The following is a 16,320-nucleotide window of genomic DNA, read 5'->3' as shown; positions in this document are numbered from 1 at the left end:
CTCTCGCACCTTCACAAGTCGTCTTAAGATGAGCGTGTGAGATGCAAATCGTGTTTCAGCTACCTAACATGACATAAAAAAATACACAGCATATATCAATTATAAAAAATTAAAAAACTAAAAATTAAAAAATAAAATTTAAATTAGTAATTACCTTCAACAACTCCAACTTGGAGAAGGTCCTAAAAATGGCTTGTGACATATGATGATTAGTCACAAACATTTGAATCTCCTTGCCCTCCTCGTACAGTTTTTTCACCCAATCAATTTGTGTGCCAATCTTTTGCATAATTAAATTGAGTGAGTGGACTACACATGGTGTCCAAAAGATGTGACCGTATGTAGCCTCTTCTACTGTCCCTGCTGCCCTACAATTTTTAGCATTGTTTGTTATGACTTGGACAACATTTTCAGGCCCCACCATGTCAATGCATTCTATGAGGATATTGGCAATGAAACTTGCATCTTTCACTTGCCCCTCACAATCCACCGCTTTCAAAAACATTACCCCTTTAGGGCACACTGTTATAACATTGATCAATGGCCTATTTTTACAATCTTTCCATCCATCAGAAACAATGGTCAAACTTGTTTCCGGCCATGTATCTTTGATGACTTTCAACTTTGACTCTACGGATGCTTTCTCCTTTGCCAATAAGGTGGTTCTCACCTTTTCATACCCTGAACAAACATAATCAGAAGGTGTGTTGCAAAGGGTATGTACCATATCCCGAAAGTAAGGTGATCTAACAAGGTTGAAAGGAAGCCCATTGCCATAAAGGCAACACCCAATGCTCTGATCTGCAATCTCTCTCATTTCATTTTTGAAGGCAGTATCCAATGGGCCTCTTTTCCGTGAAGCCACAACATTTTGATTCCCTAGTGGAGCAACTGGTGGTTTTGGCATGAAAGGATGTGAACCGGCTAGTCTTGTGGAGCCAATACTACTAGAAGGCCTCGTAGTCTTCAAGCTTGACTGGACAAGAGGATGATCAGTCTTTGCTTTGCCACTTTCTCCTATCAGCTTCCTCTTGTTCTCTAATATATTCCAAAAGTAGAGCTTTTGACAGCCCCTTGCCATCTAATCCCTTACAAAATTTTATTCCACACTCGAGGATGAAACAAAGGTGGCCTTTCACTCGAGAGTACGAGCCGGTATACTAAGTGCCACAATGGTTACACTTCCAAACAAAACCCCCACCACCAGACACTTGCTTGATCATTGTTGTATAATGGCAAAGTGGTGAATCTTGATCAATTTTAAAGGGGTTATTTTCAGTTCGGGCATGGGCAATTGAACTAGAGCTTGCACTTGCACTTCCACTCTCAGCCATTATGTATGATTATATGAATAATGCACCTAAAATAAAAAGAGAAAACACAACATTATTGAAAAAAATTGATAAAATTTCGGCATTATTACCCTACACTATGCATACAAAGTGTAAAAAAATATACAAGACTTACTTTAAAAAAAATTTAAAAACTTTGAAAAAAAATTAAAAAACTTGAAAAATTCTTGAAAACTTGTAAAAAATTCAGATTCACTCACCTTTGATGGCTAAATCTTCCTTCTCCAGTGATTCCTACGCCTTTTATGCATGTCTCACATCTTCATAGTCTCCGCCTTTGAAGAAAAATGCAAAAACTAAGAAACCTGGTTGTAGAAAAAAAACATTAAAAATGCAAATAGAATGAGTTGAATGAATGTTTTGATGCATGAAATGCATCATAAAGGGGCGAAGTAGGGTTTTATTATTAAAAAACTATTTTAAAAAGTCTTTTTTTATTGTTTTCTATTGTTTTTTTGACCCGTGGGCCCCGTTTTTGGGAACCCACGGGCCTGGGTTCACGCGGGTCCTCCTGGGTTCGACCTGGGTTCCACCCGGGTCCTTCCCAGGTGGCCGGGGGCTGAACCAAGACTGGGCACGAACCAAGACCCGGACCTGGTGCATTTTCAGGAGAACTGGTAACTTAGCTAGACAGAGAAAGTGGGGTAATGTTGACGTGTTTTTTGTACACGACCAAACACAGAATAAAATACCTAAAAGGTACCTTATCCTCTCTTTAGCAAAGTTCCTGACTGCTGAAGATCTCGCCGAAGGATCAGTCAGAGTAACTCCAAGGTTTTGTTATGTAGGATCTCTACGTGTGGATGAGCTCTTTGTGGTATGATGTGATTTTGCTGGAATCACAAGGGGACTTACACTTGACAACCTAAATGTCTGATTTGTTGGAATCACAGGATTTCACTAGCCTAGATTTTTGAAAAAAAAAGAAAAAGGATGAGGGCGAGGAAAGGATCTAATTCTGACACTAAGAATGTAGGAACAATGAATAACCTTTGGTGAAATTCTAACTAAGTCTTGTTTTGACATCCCAGGACCATCTCCACAAGATTAGTGCGATCTTCAGAGGAAAGCTTTATGATGTTCAGATCATCGCTACAGGCATAGACACCATCAGGCTGATGCATGTCAATGAAGAAGCGACAATTGAAGTTAAGCTCAAGCTAAATGATTCCAGATGACTACACAAGGCAAGTCTGCAATCAACAAACTGCTAGTAGTATGGATATACAAATTTCACCATCAATCAAACACATTTCTTCCACTCATCTAATAACATGAAATCAAATCTAAGAAGTATAGAGACTATGCAAATTGTTGAATTGACCCATAGATTTCACCATTTCTTCAATGAAGTTTACAAGTCTTTTACAACAACATCTTGGCAACAATCTTTGCCATCTCTTTCTATTCTACTCTAATTGCTATTCTATCAACTGACTATTCACTATTTCTAACTATTCACCTTCTAACTACTGACTATTGACTAACTATTATCCTTCACAAATGAGGAGCCAGGGCTTATATAGCGCCCTCAATACAATTCAATGGCTCAGATCAATTTGAGATCAGTGGCCGAGATTTTACAATGAAAACCCTAATTAGGGTTTGTTACAACAAACTCAATTCTAGCCAATGAAAAAAATTGCATTATTTGGACACATGTCCTCTCTAGAATATTCGACCAATGGATAACCGGGGTAGGTACATCGAAGTTTGTGCCATCTTTGATGAGTTAGGTACTTTGAATCTGGACACACTGAGGTGGACCAATCCGACTGGAGGAGTGATGACTAGGATGCCACCTTGTCTGACACTTCTAACTTGGTAGATATTCAATTTGATGTTGCTGAGAAGCTAGCTTTAATTAACTCTTCTAAAACTATTGGCTTCTTCAACGGACCCTTGCTTTAACCTCGTTTGTCTTTGATGTGCAGGATGGATGGTGTACCTTTCCTTCAAATGCTGGACTGGAAGAGGTCGTCCTCGATGATGCTAGGCTGGAGAAGGTCGTCCTTGTTCTAGCCTGGTCTTCTTTCATCTGCCAAAACAAACCAAGAGATGATTAAGGACACATGATAAATTCATTTCAACATAGTATTTTCAACTTAAATCATCAACGAAAAGATATTAACATGAAACTTGCCCAAGATTTTCTCCAGGAACAGACCCTATAAGAATTTCGCCGAATTTCGCCCTGGACCCTTTGGAAGGGTCAGGAGCGAAATTCCAACTTTAGCTCAAAATTCATATTTTTGAAGGTCAAACATCCTTCCAAGGTATTCCAAATAGTTTTTCTCACCCTAGTCCAGGCCTGACTTAGCACAAAATTTGGAGAAAAGGATGGTTTTAGTGTTTTTCGCTCTGGACCCTTTAGAAGGGTTAGGAGCGATTTTCCTTTTCTAGCCCAAAATCATCATTTTTTCAATCCCAATCTTCTTTGCAAGGTGAGATTTCATCTCTTTTCGCCTTAGGAACAAAGTTTTAAGCTCAAGCAAGGTTAAAAATATATGCTTGTAAGGAATTTCGCTCTAGACCCTTTGGAAGGGTCAGGAGCGAAATTTCCTTCCTTGGCCAAAACACTCATTCCTTAACTTCTTCAAACATCCTTAAGGGTTTCAATATGCCCATTCTCCCTTTCAACATGCCTTGGACATCAAAACCTGGCCAAATAAGGAAAGAAATGAGGTCTAGGAGGATTTTCGCTCTGGACCCTTTGGAAGGGTCAGGAGCGAAATTCGCTTTGGACCCTTTGGAAGGGTCAGGAGCGAAATTTGACATTTTGGACTCTCCGTCAAGATCATTTTATGGAATATAACATTTAAGTATAAGTCTTATACTTTAAGTTATATTCCATATATACTTCCAGGATGTTTGAGAGTGGTTTCGGACCTCCAGGAGTTATATTGCAAAATCTAGTTTTTGGAGGATTCTTCGGTTTTCCAGACTTAGTCAAATTTCAAGATCAGGACATTCCAAACTTAGCCAAATTTCAGGATCAGGCATTCCAGACTTAGCCAAATTTTAGGGCATTTGAAGATCAGGATGACATTCCACACTTCATCACTCACCAACTTGACCTAGCCCAGACCTTCAAGAATGATACCCACTCACAAAGCAAGACACAATTAGCAACAAGAGCAAAACCAAACCCTAAGGAAGACTCTCAAAGAAACCCTAACCTGGAGCACCTGCTGACTCCCCTGGCTCAAGCAATGCCTACCATCCTATTGATCCCCTGGCGACACTCAAAATGCAAAGGCTAACAGACAAACCCTAAACACCTAGAAAGCAAACCCCAGAAAGCAAAAAAAAGTAGGGGTCCCCATTTGCAATGGGGCGATGTGTGAATACGTCACAACAGGTAACCATTTGCAATGGGGCGACGTGTGAAAACGTCACAACAAGGCACTAGTGTGTGGCATGTTGTATTTGATTACACATATTCCTCCTAGAGTGTACCATAGCTAAGAGGGCCTAAAGCACTAAGATCTTCCTAGAATGAGAGTAGCCATTTCTAAAATCGTCCCAAATAAGTATTACTTGAAGTTTAATTTGGATACAAATTTTCAAAATTGATGATAATGAATATAAACTTTTGTTGCTATTTCTAATATTACAATTTATATTCTAAATATTGATTTAAGTATTTATTCAAATGCTATTTCTTTTAAAAGTGTGTATAACAAAATATTATATCATGTTAAATATATTATTCAATTTTAACCCAAAAAATAAGCACGTTACGTACTACTTATGCAAACACAAGCCACATAGTTTAAAATTTAATTCATAATTGTCATACAATACAAAAAGGGTTAATTTTAATATCTTGACACAGAGAAAAATACAATCCAAAGATAATTAGCATTAAATGTCAAATGAATGGTGTTAAAGTTGATGCATTTTAGAATTCTTGTTTACAAGCTAACCTAATTTATCAAGCTTTGGTTGAAAAACTTGGTATCAAAATCTATCAATACCCCAAGCCTTATGCTTTGGGTTGGATCAAAACGGTGTTGACTGGCCCATTAATAGGCAATGTAGATTGAAGTTTGTTGTTAACCCTAAATTTTGTTGATGAAGTGGTGTTTGATGTTGTACCTATGGAAGTATGTGGAGTTGTGTTTGGTAGCCTGTACATGTATGACTTGAAAATTAAATACTGCTAAAGGCAGCAACAAGTACCACCTGTGAAAAGGTGGATAGTACTTCATGTTTAATGCTTACAATGGCAAGGAACACCCAGATCATTCCTCCTATTTGGAAGAAAAAATTTGTGCATTTCTTTCAACAACTTAAGTACGTTTGATTTTCTAATACATTCAGACAGTTGCAAACAAAGGTTTTCTAGATCTTGGTTAGAATGGCACAAAGCACGATAGCCACCAGGTCATCCATTGAGAAGAGCATACCTCTTGTTTTGAATTTTTATTGTTCTTGGAGACCAAAACCCATCCATATTGGACAGGTGAACACTGTAATCATTAAAATGATCAGTTGACTTCACTGCAATAGTGGAACCCAACTCAAAACACACATGAAGCCAGTTTCGGATATTCAAAGTTGAAAATTTGGAGAGAAATGGAGTGTTTCACACTTCTGTGGAAAACCACCAGTTTTAAGCAAGTGGCGATTTCATATTTGCCAGCCAATTTTGTACAGATGCAGCAGTTTCATCAAGCAACAAAAACAGCAGACAATGTGTAAGAATGCTCCAAATTTCTCTGGATGCTTCTTAGATTCCTAACACAACTGTTCTAGTCTATATTACAAGCATAAATGCCCATAAAGGCAATAGGGAAGGATTTAAGTTGAATTGTTTGAATTCTAATTAGAATTTATAGGTTTAAAAAACAGTGTCATAGGCAAAAGGACACAGCAGAGTGTATAGGAGAGATGTTGTAGGGATCTCAGGGACTGAAACAAATTGATTTCAGGCTTATTCTGTGCCAGAGAAGGCTGAGATTGTATTCTACTTTGACAATAGTAGAAAGTGGAAAGACTAAAACATGAGTCTTCTAATTTTTGGTGATTGTTCCTCTCAATTTCCTTTCTTTAACATTAGTTTTGTTTAGAATTTGCAGTTCATCCTTTATTTTAAAAATCTGTGTGTCAATGACTAGTGTATGGCATAGTTGTCTCTAGTTTACAAATCATAGACATCAAAATAAAGAGCTAAATTTTGAAAACAAAGGAAATTTTGTACATTAGCCTGTGACACTCCCTCCCTATGGAAGATTTCATATCTCTAAACATCTACAGTCCTAGATATAGTAGTTCAATTTCATGGAATGAATCTTGTGACTACCAGCACATGTGCCTCCTCAAACTAAGAATATTGGAAAAAAAATTGCAATTATCATTTCAAAGTTTGGAAGACTACAAGAGCATCTCGAAGTAAATGTGGCTAAAACATAGTTGAATATAGATATACCATTCAGAGTGTTGACCTATGGAAATATCAAAAATTTATCCTTACATATTTTCCCTGTGATTGCTTCCTTTCCAAAATTTATGTTACTACCATTAACTTTTTTGTTGCGGGAGGGTCTCCAAGCAATGGAAAAATAGGCCATTAACACAAACTTTTATTTACAGTGCCATACACCTCAACTTCCAAGCTATCAGCTAAAGATCTTTAAAATTTTACCTCAAACAAATTTTTCAAAAAAAAATCTGTTAGCTATAATTCTCAATTCTCAAATAATAACTACTATGCTTTAGATTCAAAATAACTTTACATGTTTGTATCCACAACAGTATTGTGTATTGAGGAAGTCATCCTGTCAACAGCATACCTGAGCATCATTGCCTGCATCTCCAGCAGTAATAGTAAGACAAGCACCTTCCTTATCATACGGTCCTGAAAGGTGCTTAGATAGCTCATAACGAACCAAAGACATATTTAAGTCTCCAACAATATTAAAGGCCTCATCAAGGAACCATGAATTTAGTGTTTCTGTCTCTGCTAGTTGTATTAACAGTTTAGCATCCTTAGCCTGCAGAAAAAACCAGGTCACTACAAAGGCTAAACATCATAATTTTCTTATGATTTCTAAAGAATATGGTCACACAAATTAAAGTTTAATAATTCCAAGTGTATTACATGCTGTATAACAGTCTCAAAGAAAACTCTAGATCTACATTCCCGCCCATTCTACAGTCATCTTCAACCAAAAAAACAGTAGATTTCAGCTAGTTAACTATGGCTGCATTTCAGAAGTTTACAAACTCAACTAAAACTCATTCATAACCAAAGTATTTCAAATTTGCATATTTAAGTTATGCATGTTACTAAGGGCATATTAGCCTTCTAATTTTGCATATCTTAGTAGATTAGCAGGGATATCAAGCACTGTCACCAATAATTGTCATCTGCAAGACATGAGATATGCTCAACATGAATTCCTTTCATTCGTCTTTGCAGGAGCAATTGCCCAAACTTGAAATATTCATATGGAATTCAACGAAGATAGATCTGGTGATGCATGAACAGCAGTAGCCAGCTTTGGGCTGAGGTAGCAATGAACTTTTCATGTTTTTCAATCATTTTCTCATGACAAAACTATTATAATAATATTGTCATATTTAGTTTATAATGGTCAATTGAGTATTTAGGATAGACTTTAGGAATATTCTTTTATTCTTTTAGTTAAGTTCTCCTCCTTTGCTTTTTTTGTTATCCATCTTATCCTCATCGGATAGAACTTTGTAACTCACATTTAAATAGATTTTCACTCAATAAACATTAAATTACTTGGCAATCATTTTGTGTTTTTACTTTTTGTGAGGTATCAGAGCCCAGTAACACCTCGGGATCGATGAATGTGTGAATTTTGAAGACTGGCAATATCAAATTGCATGCATGTAACGCAAAATTTATCAAAAGGATATTGTATGAATTTGTGCAAGGGTTTTTAGCAGATTTTTTAAACAAAACTCATGGTCTTTTTTTCTGTTCAAAAATCATGATTTTATTGAGGCAAATCATGACTAGTTTTTGACAAAGATTGTGCACCATGTTTGTCTGAACATTTTGTAGCATTTTATTGAAAAATCGCGGCATATTTTTTTACCATTCATCTAGGTTTTTACTTTTTTCCTATCAAGACGTGATCAACTCACATCTAAAATACATTGTCTGCCATTTTTTTTAGCATTGACTCTTTTAGGGTTGTTCTTGGCACACAGCAGCTTTTTACCAGTGTTTGTGACAATTTTTTTGAAAATCATGGGTTTTTCTACATTGTTCAGTGACAACTAAGGTTTGGCAATGGGTTTGCACTACTTTTTGGCGATGTTTTTTAATAAAATTGCAGATTTTTTCTTGGAAGCTAGGGTTTTAATCAAATTTCAAAATTTTATTTGCAAGCTTTTGGTGAGTAGAAAATCATAGGTGTTGTATGCTGCCTAGGATTTTGAAAAAAAAAAATCCTAAAATTTTCTGAGATATTCTTTCACAGCAACTATGGTTTCTTTTATGTTCCATAATTTTGGATTGCATGAAAGATGGCGTCATTACCCTACAACATGCTGAAAGGCAACCAACACTTCACTGACCAGAATTTTAACACTTGGAAACAGAGAATGCACATGATATTTGACTGCAGGTGCGTCAATAAGATCATCCTAAGTACTGACATGGCCAACAATTGCAAGAAAAGACCAGGACAAATTTGATGAGCATAATCATGTTGTCATGCTAATCAAGTGATCAATAATAGATAAAATGCTTTCAGAGGTTCCATCAAGCAAAACATTTGCGGAAATTTGAAAGCACCTACAGATCTGCATGAGACAGCAAATAAAGGCAGAACCTTCATCTGAAGAATGTGTTGTTCTCGATCATGATGGACAAGATGTCTTTGCAAGATCATTTGATGAAATCAAAGACATTCACAATCAATTGCAAGCCATAGGTCGCACAATGGAAGAAGATGTGGTGGTTAATACCCTGAAAAGCTTACCATGATCATATGAATATTTTATTGAAAAACTCAACATCACATCTACCAGTGTTTACCTAAAGGTTGACGATTTGTGCAACACTCACTTGCAGCAAGACAGAGAAGAAGCAATTTGGTGGCAATAGTAATACACCAAGTGTGGACCAGGCCCTTGCAACGAAGGACAAAGGAAAGACAAGTAACTCAAAAGAAATCTCAAGGGAATTCTAATGATACTTCGAAGAATCTAAAAAATATCACATCACTATTGTGGTAAACTTGGTCCTATGAAGAAACACTGCAGGAAGAGGTTTGTTGGTTAGAAAACCAACTGGGGAGGGTCTCCACAAAAGGCTCATGTTACAGAACATTTTGAGCAGGAGTCAGCCTTCTATGCTTTCATGGCCAAACGACCAACAGATCAAGCAAAGTCTACCATGTGGTGCATCCATTCTAGAGTATCTCAAAATTTTACTCATAGGAAGGATTGCTTCACAAAGTACACAGCTTGCTCACATTCAATGATCTTCAATGGTGATGAGTATACTATTATTGGCAAAGACAATGTTTAGGTGATCTCTGGAGGGAAAAATCCTATTTTCCTCAATGTGTACTATGCATTGGGCATGAAGCTCAATTTTCTCTCATTAAGATTATGCACCATTGTCCCAAGTTGGATGTCATTTTTAGCACACACAAATGTTATATTATTGACAAGGAGTCCAAGGAAACCATTACAGTTGGCATAGAAGATCGTGGGTTGTATCAATTGGTTGATACTGGAGAAATTTACGAGCATGCATTGGCAACTAGGAGTGCATCAAATATCAATGCTCTTTGGCATCAATGTTATTGGTATCTCAACCTATCTTATCTCTCTCAATTGGCTCAAGAGAATATTGTAGAAGGTTTATCTGACATATAGAAGTAGATACAAGGTGCTTACGAAGCTTGCCACATAGGGAAGCAACACATAACTCCATTTTCAGATGGACATGCTTGAAGAGCCTCAATAGTCCTACAGCTAGTTCATGCAGATGTTTGTGAGCCCATGAATATGGCATCGATCATTAGTACCAGGTATTTTCTATTGTTTGTTGATAATTTCAGTAGGAAAATGTGGGTAGTTTTTCTTGAAATCAAAATCAATTGTGTTTAAGGAATTTCAAAAGTTCAAGTCATTAGCATGGAAAGATTGAGGATGTGACATCAAAAATCTTAGGTCTTATAATGGAGGTGAATTCTATTCAAATGAATTCACGGACTTTTGTGCTAAAGACACTATCAAACGTGAATTCACAACACTCTATACTTTGCAACAAAATGGCATAGTTGAGAGGGAACCATACTATTACAGAGATGGCTCGATGTATGTTGGAGAACCGGAGTGTTCCCAAATTGGGCTGAGGTAGTTTCCACTATGGTTTATCTTTTTAACAAGTCTCCAACAAAGGCAATGAAGGAGAACCAAGGTCTAGGAGGAAACCTAAGGTGACTAATCTTAAGGTTTTCAATTCTACTACATATACATCTAGATTCCAAATGCAAAGAGAACCAAGTTGGGCTCGAAGATTCAAAAGTTAATTCTCACAAGGTATTGTGACAATCATAAAGCCTACAAACTAATTGATGTCAACATTGACCATTTGACATTCAGCAAGGATATTGTGATTGATGAAGAAGTTCAACCTTTTCAGCTCTCTTCTAACATCAAGAGTATTGAAGATCAACCTTTGAATGCTAAAAATACAGGTGTTCGGCTTTCATTAGCTAAACCTAAAGGGAGGAACTCAATTCTTAGAATGTGGAGTCTCTAAGATAGGCACTAGTTCCAGAAGATTTTCTTCAAGAGAACCTAGATAATAAAATGATCAAGTGTCATCATGACCAACTTGTGGTGGGAAAAACAAGTTGGTGATGTTCAAGATGATGAAATGATCAAGTGTAGATCATCCAGAGTCAAGAGCAAGCAGAACACAGTTAACTTTTCTCTTATTGAAAACATTCAAGAGAACCTAGATAATAAAATGATCAAGTGTCATCATGACCAACTTGTGGTGGGAAAAACAAGTTGGTGATGTTCAAAATGATGAAATGATCAAGTGTAGATCATCCAGAGGCAAGAGCAAGCAGAACACAATTAACTTTTCTCTTATGGCTAACATTCAAGATGTTTATGAGCCCCATAATTTTGCAAAGGCCAAAGGTAAACTTGAATGGGAAAAGGCCATAGAAGTCGAACATTAAAATCTTATTAAATATAAAACTTGGGTTCTTTCAGATCTTCCACAAAGGAAGAAACCCATTGGCTACAAATGGATGTACAAAGTCAAGTACAAAGCTGATTGTAATGTCCCCATTTTAGCAGACATGATTTTTGGGTGATTAGCCTATCATTCTGACCCTCGTAGGCTAAGGAGTATGGATAGAGGGTCTCCCGAGGCTTGTATCGTCTCCAGAGTTCAGTGTGTTTCGATCTGGCTTTCGTTTGGTATCATTTGGACTTCATTTGCTATACTTACTATTTATAGTAAATTTGAGATGTTAGAGATGGACCCCTTCTATTTTTAGTAAAGGGGTATGGTCATATGCAGCTTCATCATGTCAGCTCCCAGTTCAGACGACGTTCAAAAATGTTGAGTATTAATGGAGATATTAATGTTTATTTAGTTTAAATAAACATTAATGTTTTGAGCTTATATTATTAAATTATAATATAATTTTATATTATAACTTAAGTAAGGGTCCAAGTATCATTAAAGGGGACCATTTAATTAATTAATTGTGGCTCTTTTACCAAGGTGAAATATTAAATGACAAAGTGAAAATATTATATCATTAAATGTCATTTAATATCATTAATTGATTTAATGCCTTATTGGAGATAATCGAACCTTCATGGGAAATATATATAAGGCTTTTGAAAAGAAGAGAAGGGGGATTGATCATTGTTATTTTTTATGAGAAGACTTGTCTCTTGGCTTTGGAGAAGAAGCTGGGGTTTCTGCAGCTTGTCCAGAGTATCGGCATTGGAGAACGTGAAGACTTCATTGCATCAGCAATCTAAGGGTGTGAGATATTCATCTGAAGTTGCTCCTAGGGTTGGCTTCATCCAGAAGTTGACATTGTGCTGATTGGAGATTTATTTTCTCATTTATTGGCATAGCTGAGGGCATACATATATGGCAGACTGAGAACATCATACAGAGGGTTTATTTGCTGCTACAGTGCGCATGAACAGTGCGCTACAGTAGTTCGAATTCTATAGAAGGGAATTTAGAAAGGTGAACAGCTATATATATTTGACAAGGGCTTTGCATATGAGGAGAATCAAACCAATATATCAAGGCAGCCATTGAAATTCCAGGTTTTCTACCTATGGTCATTGTATTAGAAAATCATTACTTCATTGCATCATTTGCTATTATGATTATATCATGAAATACTTGGAGGTTGCATATGTTTAATGGAGATATAAGTTGCATATTCCACATTCATGGTGACATTCAACATTGATCAGCCACTTAGCTTTCATGCCAACTGTTTGCTTAGATGCCTAATGGCTGTAGGTATACTTTGGGATGCATGACAAGTGTTTGTCTTAATGTCAACTAGCTCTACTAGTTAATTTCAGTCATTGCATGTGTGTGTAAAGGTCTAAAACAGTTAGCATATCATTTCTATAACAACTTTGCATTGTTAGAAGCTTTCCATAACTTCAATTGCAGCCTACAAACCAAGAGAAGACAAATAAAGAATTCACCACAGCGGCTTCAAACATTGTATGCCAAGTGTTTGACAATATTCCTTGAAGTTCAAATAAGCGAAACAGGGTCAGATTAGCCAAGGGATACTACACTGATGGTACACTTGACAAGTACAAAGCATCATTGGTCGTTGAAGGGTTCTCACCAAAAAAATGTATTGACTAGAATGAGACCTTTGCTCCTACAACAAAGATAAGCACCATCCGGTTAATTCTAGCCATTGCAGCACAATCTGTCTAGAAAGTCCATCAAAAGGATGTTAAAAGTGCCTTCCTTGATGGTGACTTGGAGGAAGAAGTGTACATGACTCAGCCTCAAGGTTTTCAGGTTGCAGGAAAGGATCATTAGGTATGCAGACTGATAAAATCATTATGGCCTGAAGCAGGAACTCAGGGCATGGTACATTAAGATTGATAGGTATTTGGTTCTACAGAGATTCCAGAGAAGTCCTTCAGATCCAAATAAGTACGTCAAAAGCATTAGCAGTGAAATCATCCTACTGGTCATTTATGCGGATGATATCATCATTACAAGTAATGAGGCACATTTGATTGAAAAAACAAATGTCATTTAAGTAAGGCTTTTGACATGACCGACTTAGGCCTCCTGCATTACTATCTAGGTGTAGAAGTTCAGCAAACAGGTGGTTATTTTTCCTACCAATACAAGAGATGAGATTTTTAGAATGCTGGAGCTTTCTTATGCTAAATTAGAGGAATGTGTTAGGTTGCAAGATGCTCTGGAGAAGGAGGTTTACCCTTCTAAAGAAGAGTAGACATAGGAAATGGGGCAACAGTGAAAAGAAGTGAAGAAAGAGGTGTCACCTCTACCAAAAGTAGTGAATGGCAGGCAGTGCATCAAAGGAAATACAGTGGCAAAACGAATGTACCTCTGGACATGACTTTGAGGTCTCATTTTAAACAGTTAAAGTGCAGTGTAATTTTTAGAGTATTCTGTAGTTAAGAGTGAAGGTTACTAATGTTGTTGTGTGAAACATAGTGTTGTATAAAGAGTTTGGCTTTCCTTGGGAGGGGACCCAATGGACCCCCATTAATTCATCTAATGTATATAGCATCCGACATCCACATAAATCTTAACAAAAGAAAATTTATTATAGTCTGTATTTTCTAGAAGACTAGAATCATCCAAGGTCCCCTTTCATAGACAATCAGACAATTTTCATTACAGAGAAATCTTTCACTTTATAGAAGTAGATTTCAAGTAAGTTTTATCTGAATTCTAATGAAAATTTTACAGAGATCTACACAAATTTGAAAATTTCCACCGGATTAAGCATTATGTTTTTTTTCTGGGATTTTGGTTTATTGTCCCGAACATACATAAAAAATAACCAGAGAGTACCATGCTTCAGACCTTAGACTGTATGTCACTAAGTAGTTTCACATTTTCTGCAGTATCGGTCAAGGCAACAAATGTTTCATGAGCCATATTGAGATCCTCCCAGATATTACTTTCAGCAGCCCGATGCTTCAGATCAGTCATAATTGCTTTTTCTTGTTCCAACCAAATAGATGTCATTGTTTCGGCATGCCTTCCAACCTCTTCCATATTCTTCTTTAAGGTATAAAAACCTGAACAATTCCCAGTCCAGAAGACAAGTTACGACAGGATCAAAAGTCATGCACACCTTAAATAACAAATATGATGTATTTCATTATCTTAATCTAGAGCATAAATTTTCAATTTTCTGAAGCTCTAACATCAAAGGTGTGTTAAAAAGTTTCCTCACAGAATCGGAAATTAGAGGTTTTAAAAAAATCTTATTCTTATTTAGTATTGCATGAAATTTGCTGATTATTTCATGCTATTTAGGTAAACGGGTCATATTTACTATTTAGTCGTGAAACTCCATGTATTTAGCAAATATTGATGTTAAACTACCCACTTCTTATGAATAACAATTTAACGCATGCCCATGGTTGAGATGCCCAAAAAAATGCCATTGAAAAATAAATTTATGGTCCAAAAATCCAATTTATGATTTTCATCAATTTTTCATTGGCTTCTAGGAAAATTTTGCCAGGTTTGGAGTATTCAATCAAGTTTGCAAATCAGAATCATTTTAGATTTTTGAAAATCCCTTAAGTGAAAAAAGTTTCTATTTTTTTCAGTATGGCTGCATTGGCAGTTGTCATCATCAAACAGTGTCTATTTCCAAGAGATACATATGAGCCTACTACTAGGCCTTTATTTTATTGATTGTTTTAGAATTAATTTTCTTAAAAAGTAGTTTTATTTCCATTTTTTTCTGTAGATAAGGACAGGATAGCATTATAGCAGTACCTTTTTTAGAATATTTCATTATTATTTTATCCTTGAAAGCTACCATTTGAAGGCTTATAAATAAGTGTTTTGAACAAATAATTTGTTAACAAAAGTGGAGAGCAGATTTATACTGCAAAATTTTCATTCAAATTCCGAAGTCAAGATGTTGCATTTTTGTGAAACTGCAAAGTTGCAGGATACTCCACCCCTGCTCCCCTAGTATGTGTACCAACATTCCTAGACAATAATGGATATAATATGGCATGGATATGGCTTAAATACTGTGCCTACCCATTCCCAGAATTAGGTAAATATGGACCCATGCTAGACACTTAGATTTGGCATCCTGAAAAATTGTGTCGTATTTAATCTTGAAAGAACTGAAAGATAAAAAAAATTCTTTTTTTTGAATACATCACATTGGAAGCATGGCATCTATTCATAGGTTTTCATGGGTTTTTTCGCATCTATAAATAATCAACATTTTCATTGCATTTTCCTATTGTTGACATCCCCAAAGATTTGGTAAAAGTTTGAGAAGATGTTTCAAACTGAAAGGTTCACACTTAACTATTGTCGTGAAATGATTTTAATTTCTATTTTTCCTTGTTTTCCCTATCCTATAGGTGTGTAAAGTTTGTTATTAATATTAACTTTAATTTTTATTTATTTATTTATATCAAGTATATTTTTTCTAGCGAGGGGAATCAGCAGCCCAATGACCTGGATCACAATGGCATGAACACCAACAACATGAACATGGCAATCAACAGGGCAAGCCACCATAACCCCTCATCTAGCACTAGGACACCCCTAGCCCTAGCTGGAGAGGTGAATGGGATTTGAACTCAGGTAGGCAAACTACCACGCACTTAAAGTGGGTATTTTTTAAATAAATTTAATATTTATTGTCAATAAAATTAAAATATTATGTTGTTACACCCCATTGTGATATTACTATTTACTGTT

At 36.2% G+C, this 16,320-nt stretch overlaps 1 protein-coding gene across 5 annotated transcripts in view; it reads right to left on the bottom strand.

Annotated features, from left to right (window-relative positions):
* Positions 1–16,320, bottom strand: part of LOC131050520 (peptide chain release factor PrfB1, chloroplastic) — a 103,456-nt gene that overhangs the window by 51,147 nt on the left and 35,989 nt on the right. For all 5 annotated transcript variants that reach the window (XR_009106965.2, XM_057984720.2, XM_057984718.2 and 2 more), the window contains exons 2-3: positions 14,440–14,657; positions 7,151–7,351 (exon numbers count right to left, since the gene is read on the bottom strand). Coding sequence is in view for 4 of the 5 variants with exons in the window: in XM_057984720.2 (XP_057840703.2) it covers positions 7,151–7,351; positions 14,440–14,657 (419 nt within the window). In the remaining variant the exon portion in view is untranslated. The remainder of the gene's footprint in view (positions 1–7,150; positions 7,352–14,439; positions 14,658–16,320) is intronic.

The sequence above is a fragment of the Cryptomeria japonica genome, chromosome 11 (assembly GCF_030272615.1).
Source record: "Cryptomeria japonica chromosome 11, Sugi_1.0, whole genome shotgun sequence".
NCBI classification, from domain to species: Eukaryota; Viridiplantae; Streptophyta; class Pinopsida; order Cupressales; family Cupressaceae; genus Cryptomeria; species Cryptomeria japonica.
The sequence above is the reverse complement of the archived record's forward strand: the minus strand, read 5'-3'. Positions and strand labels throughout refer to the sequence as shown.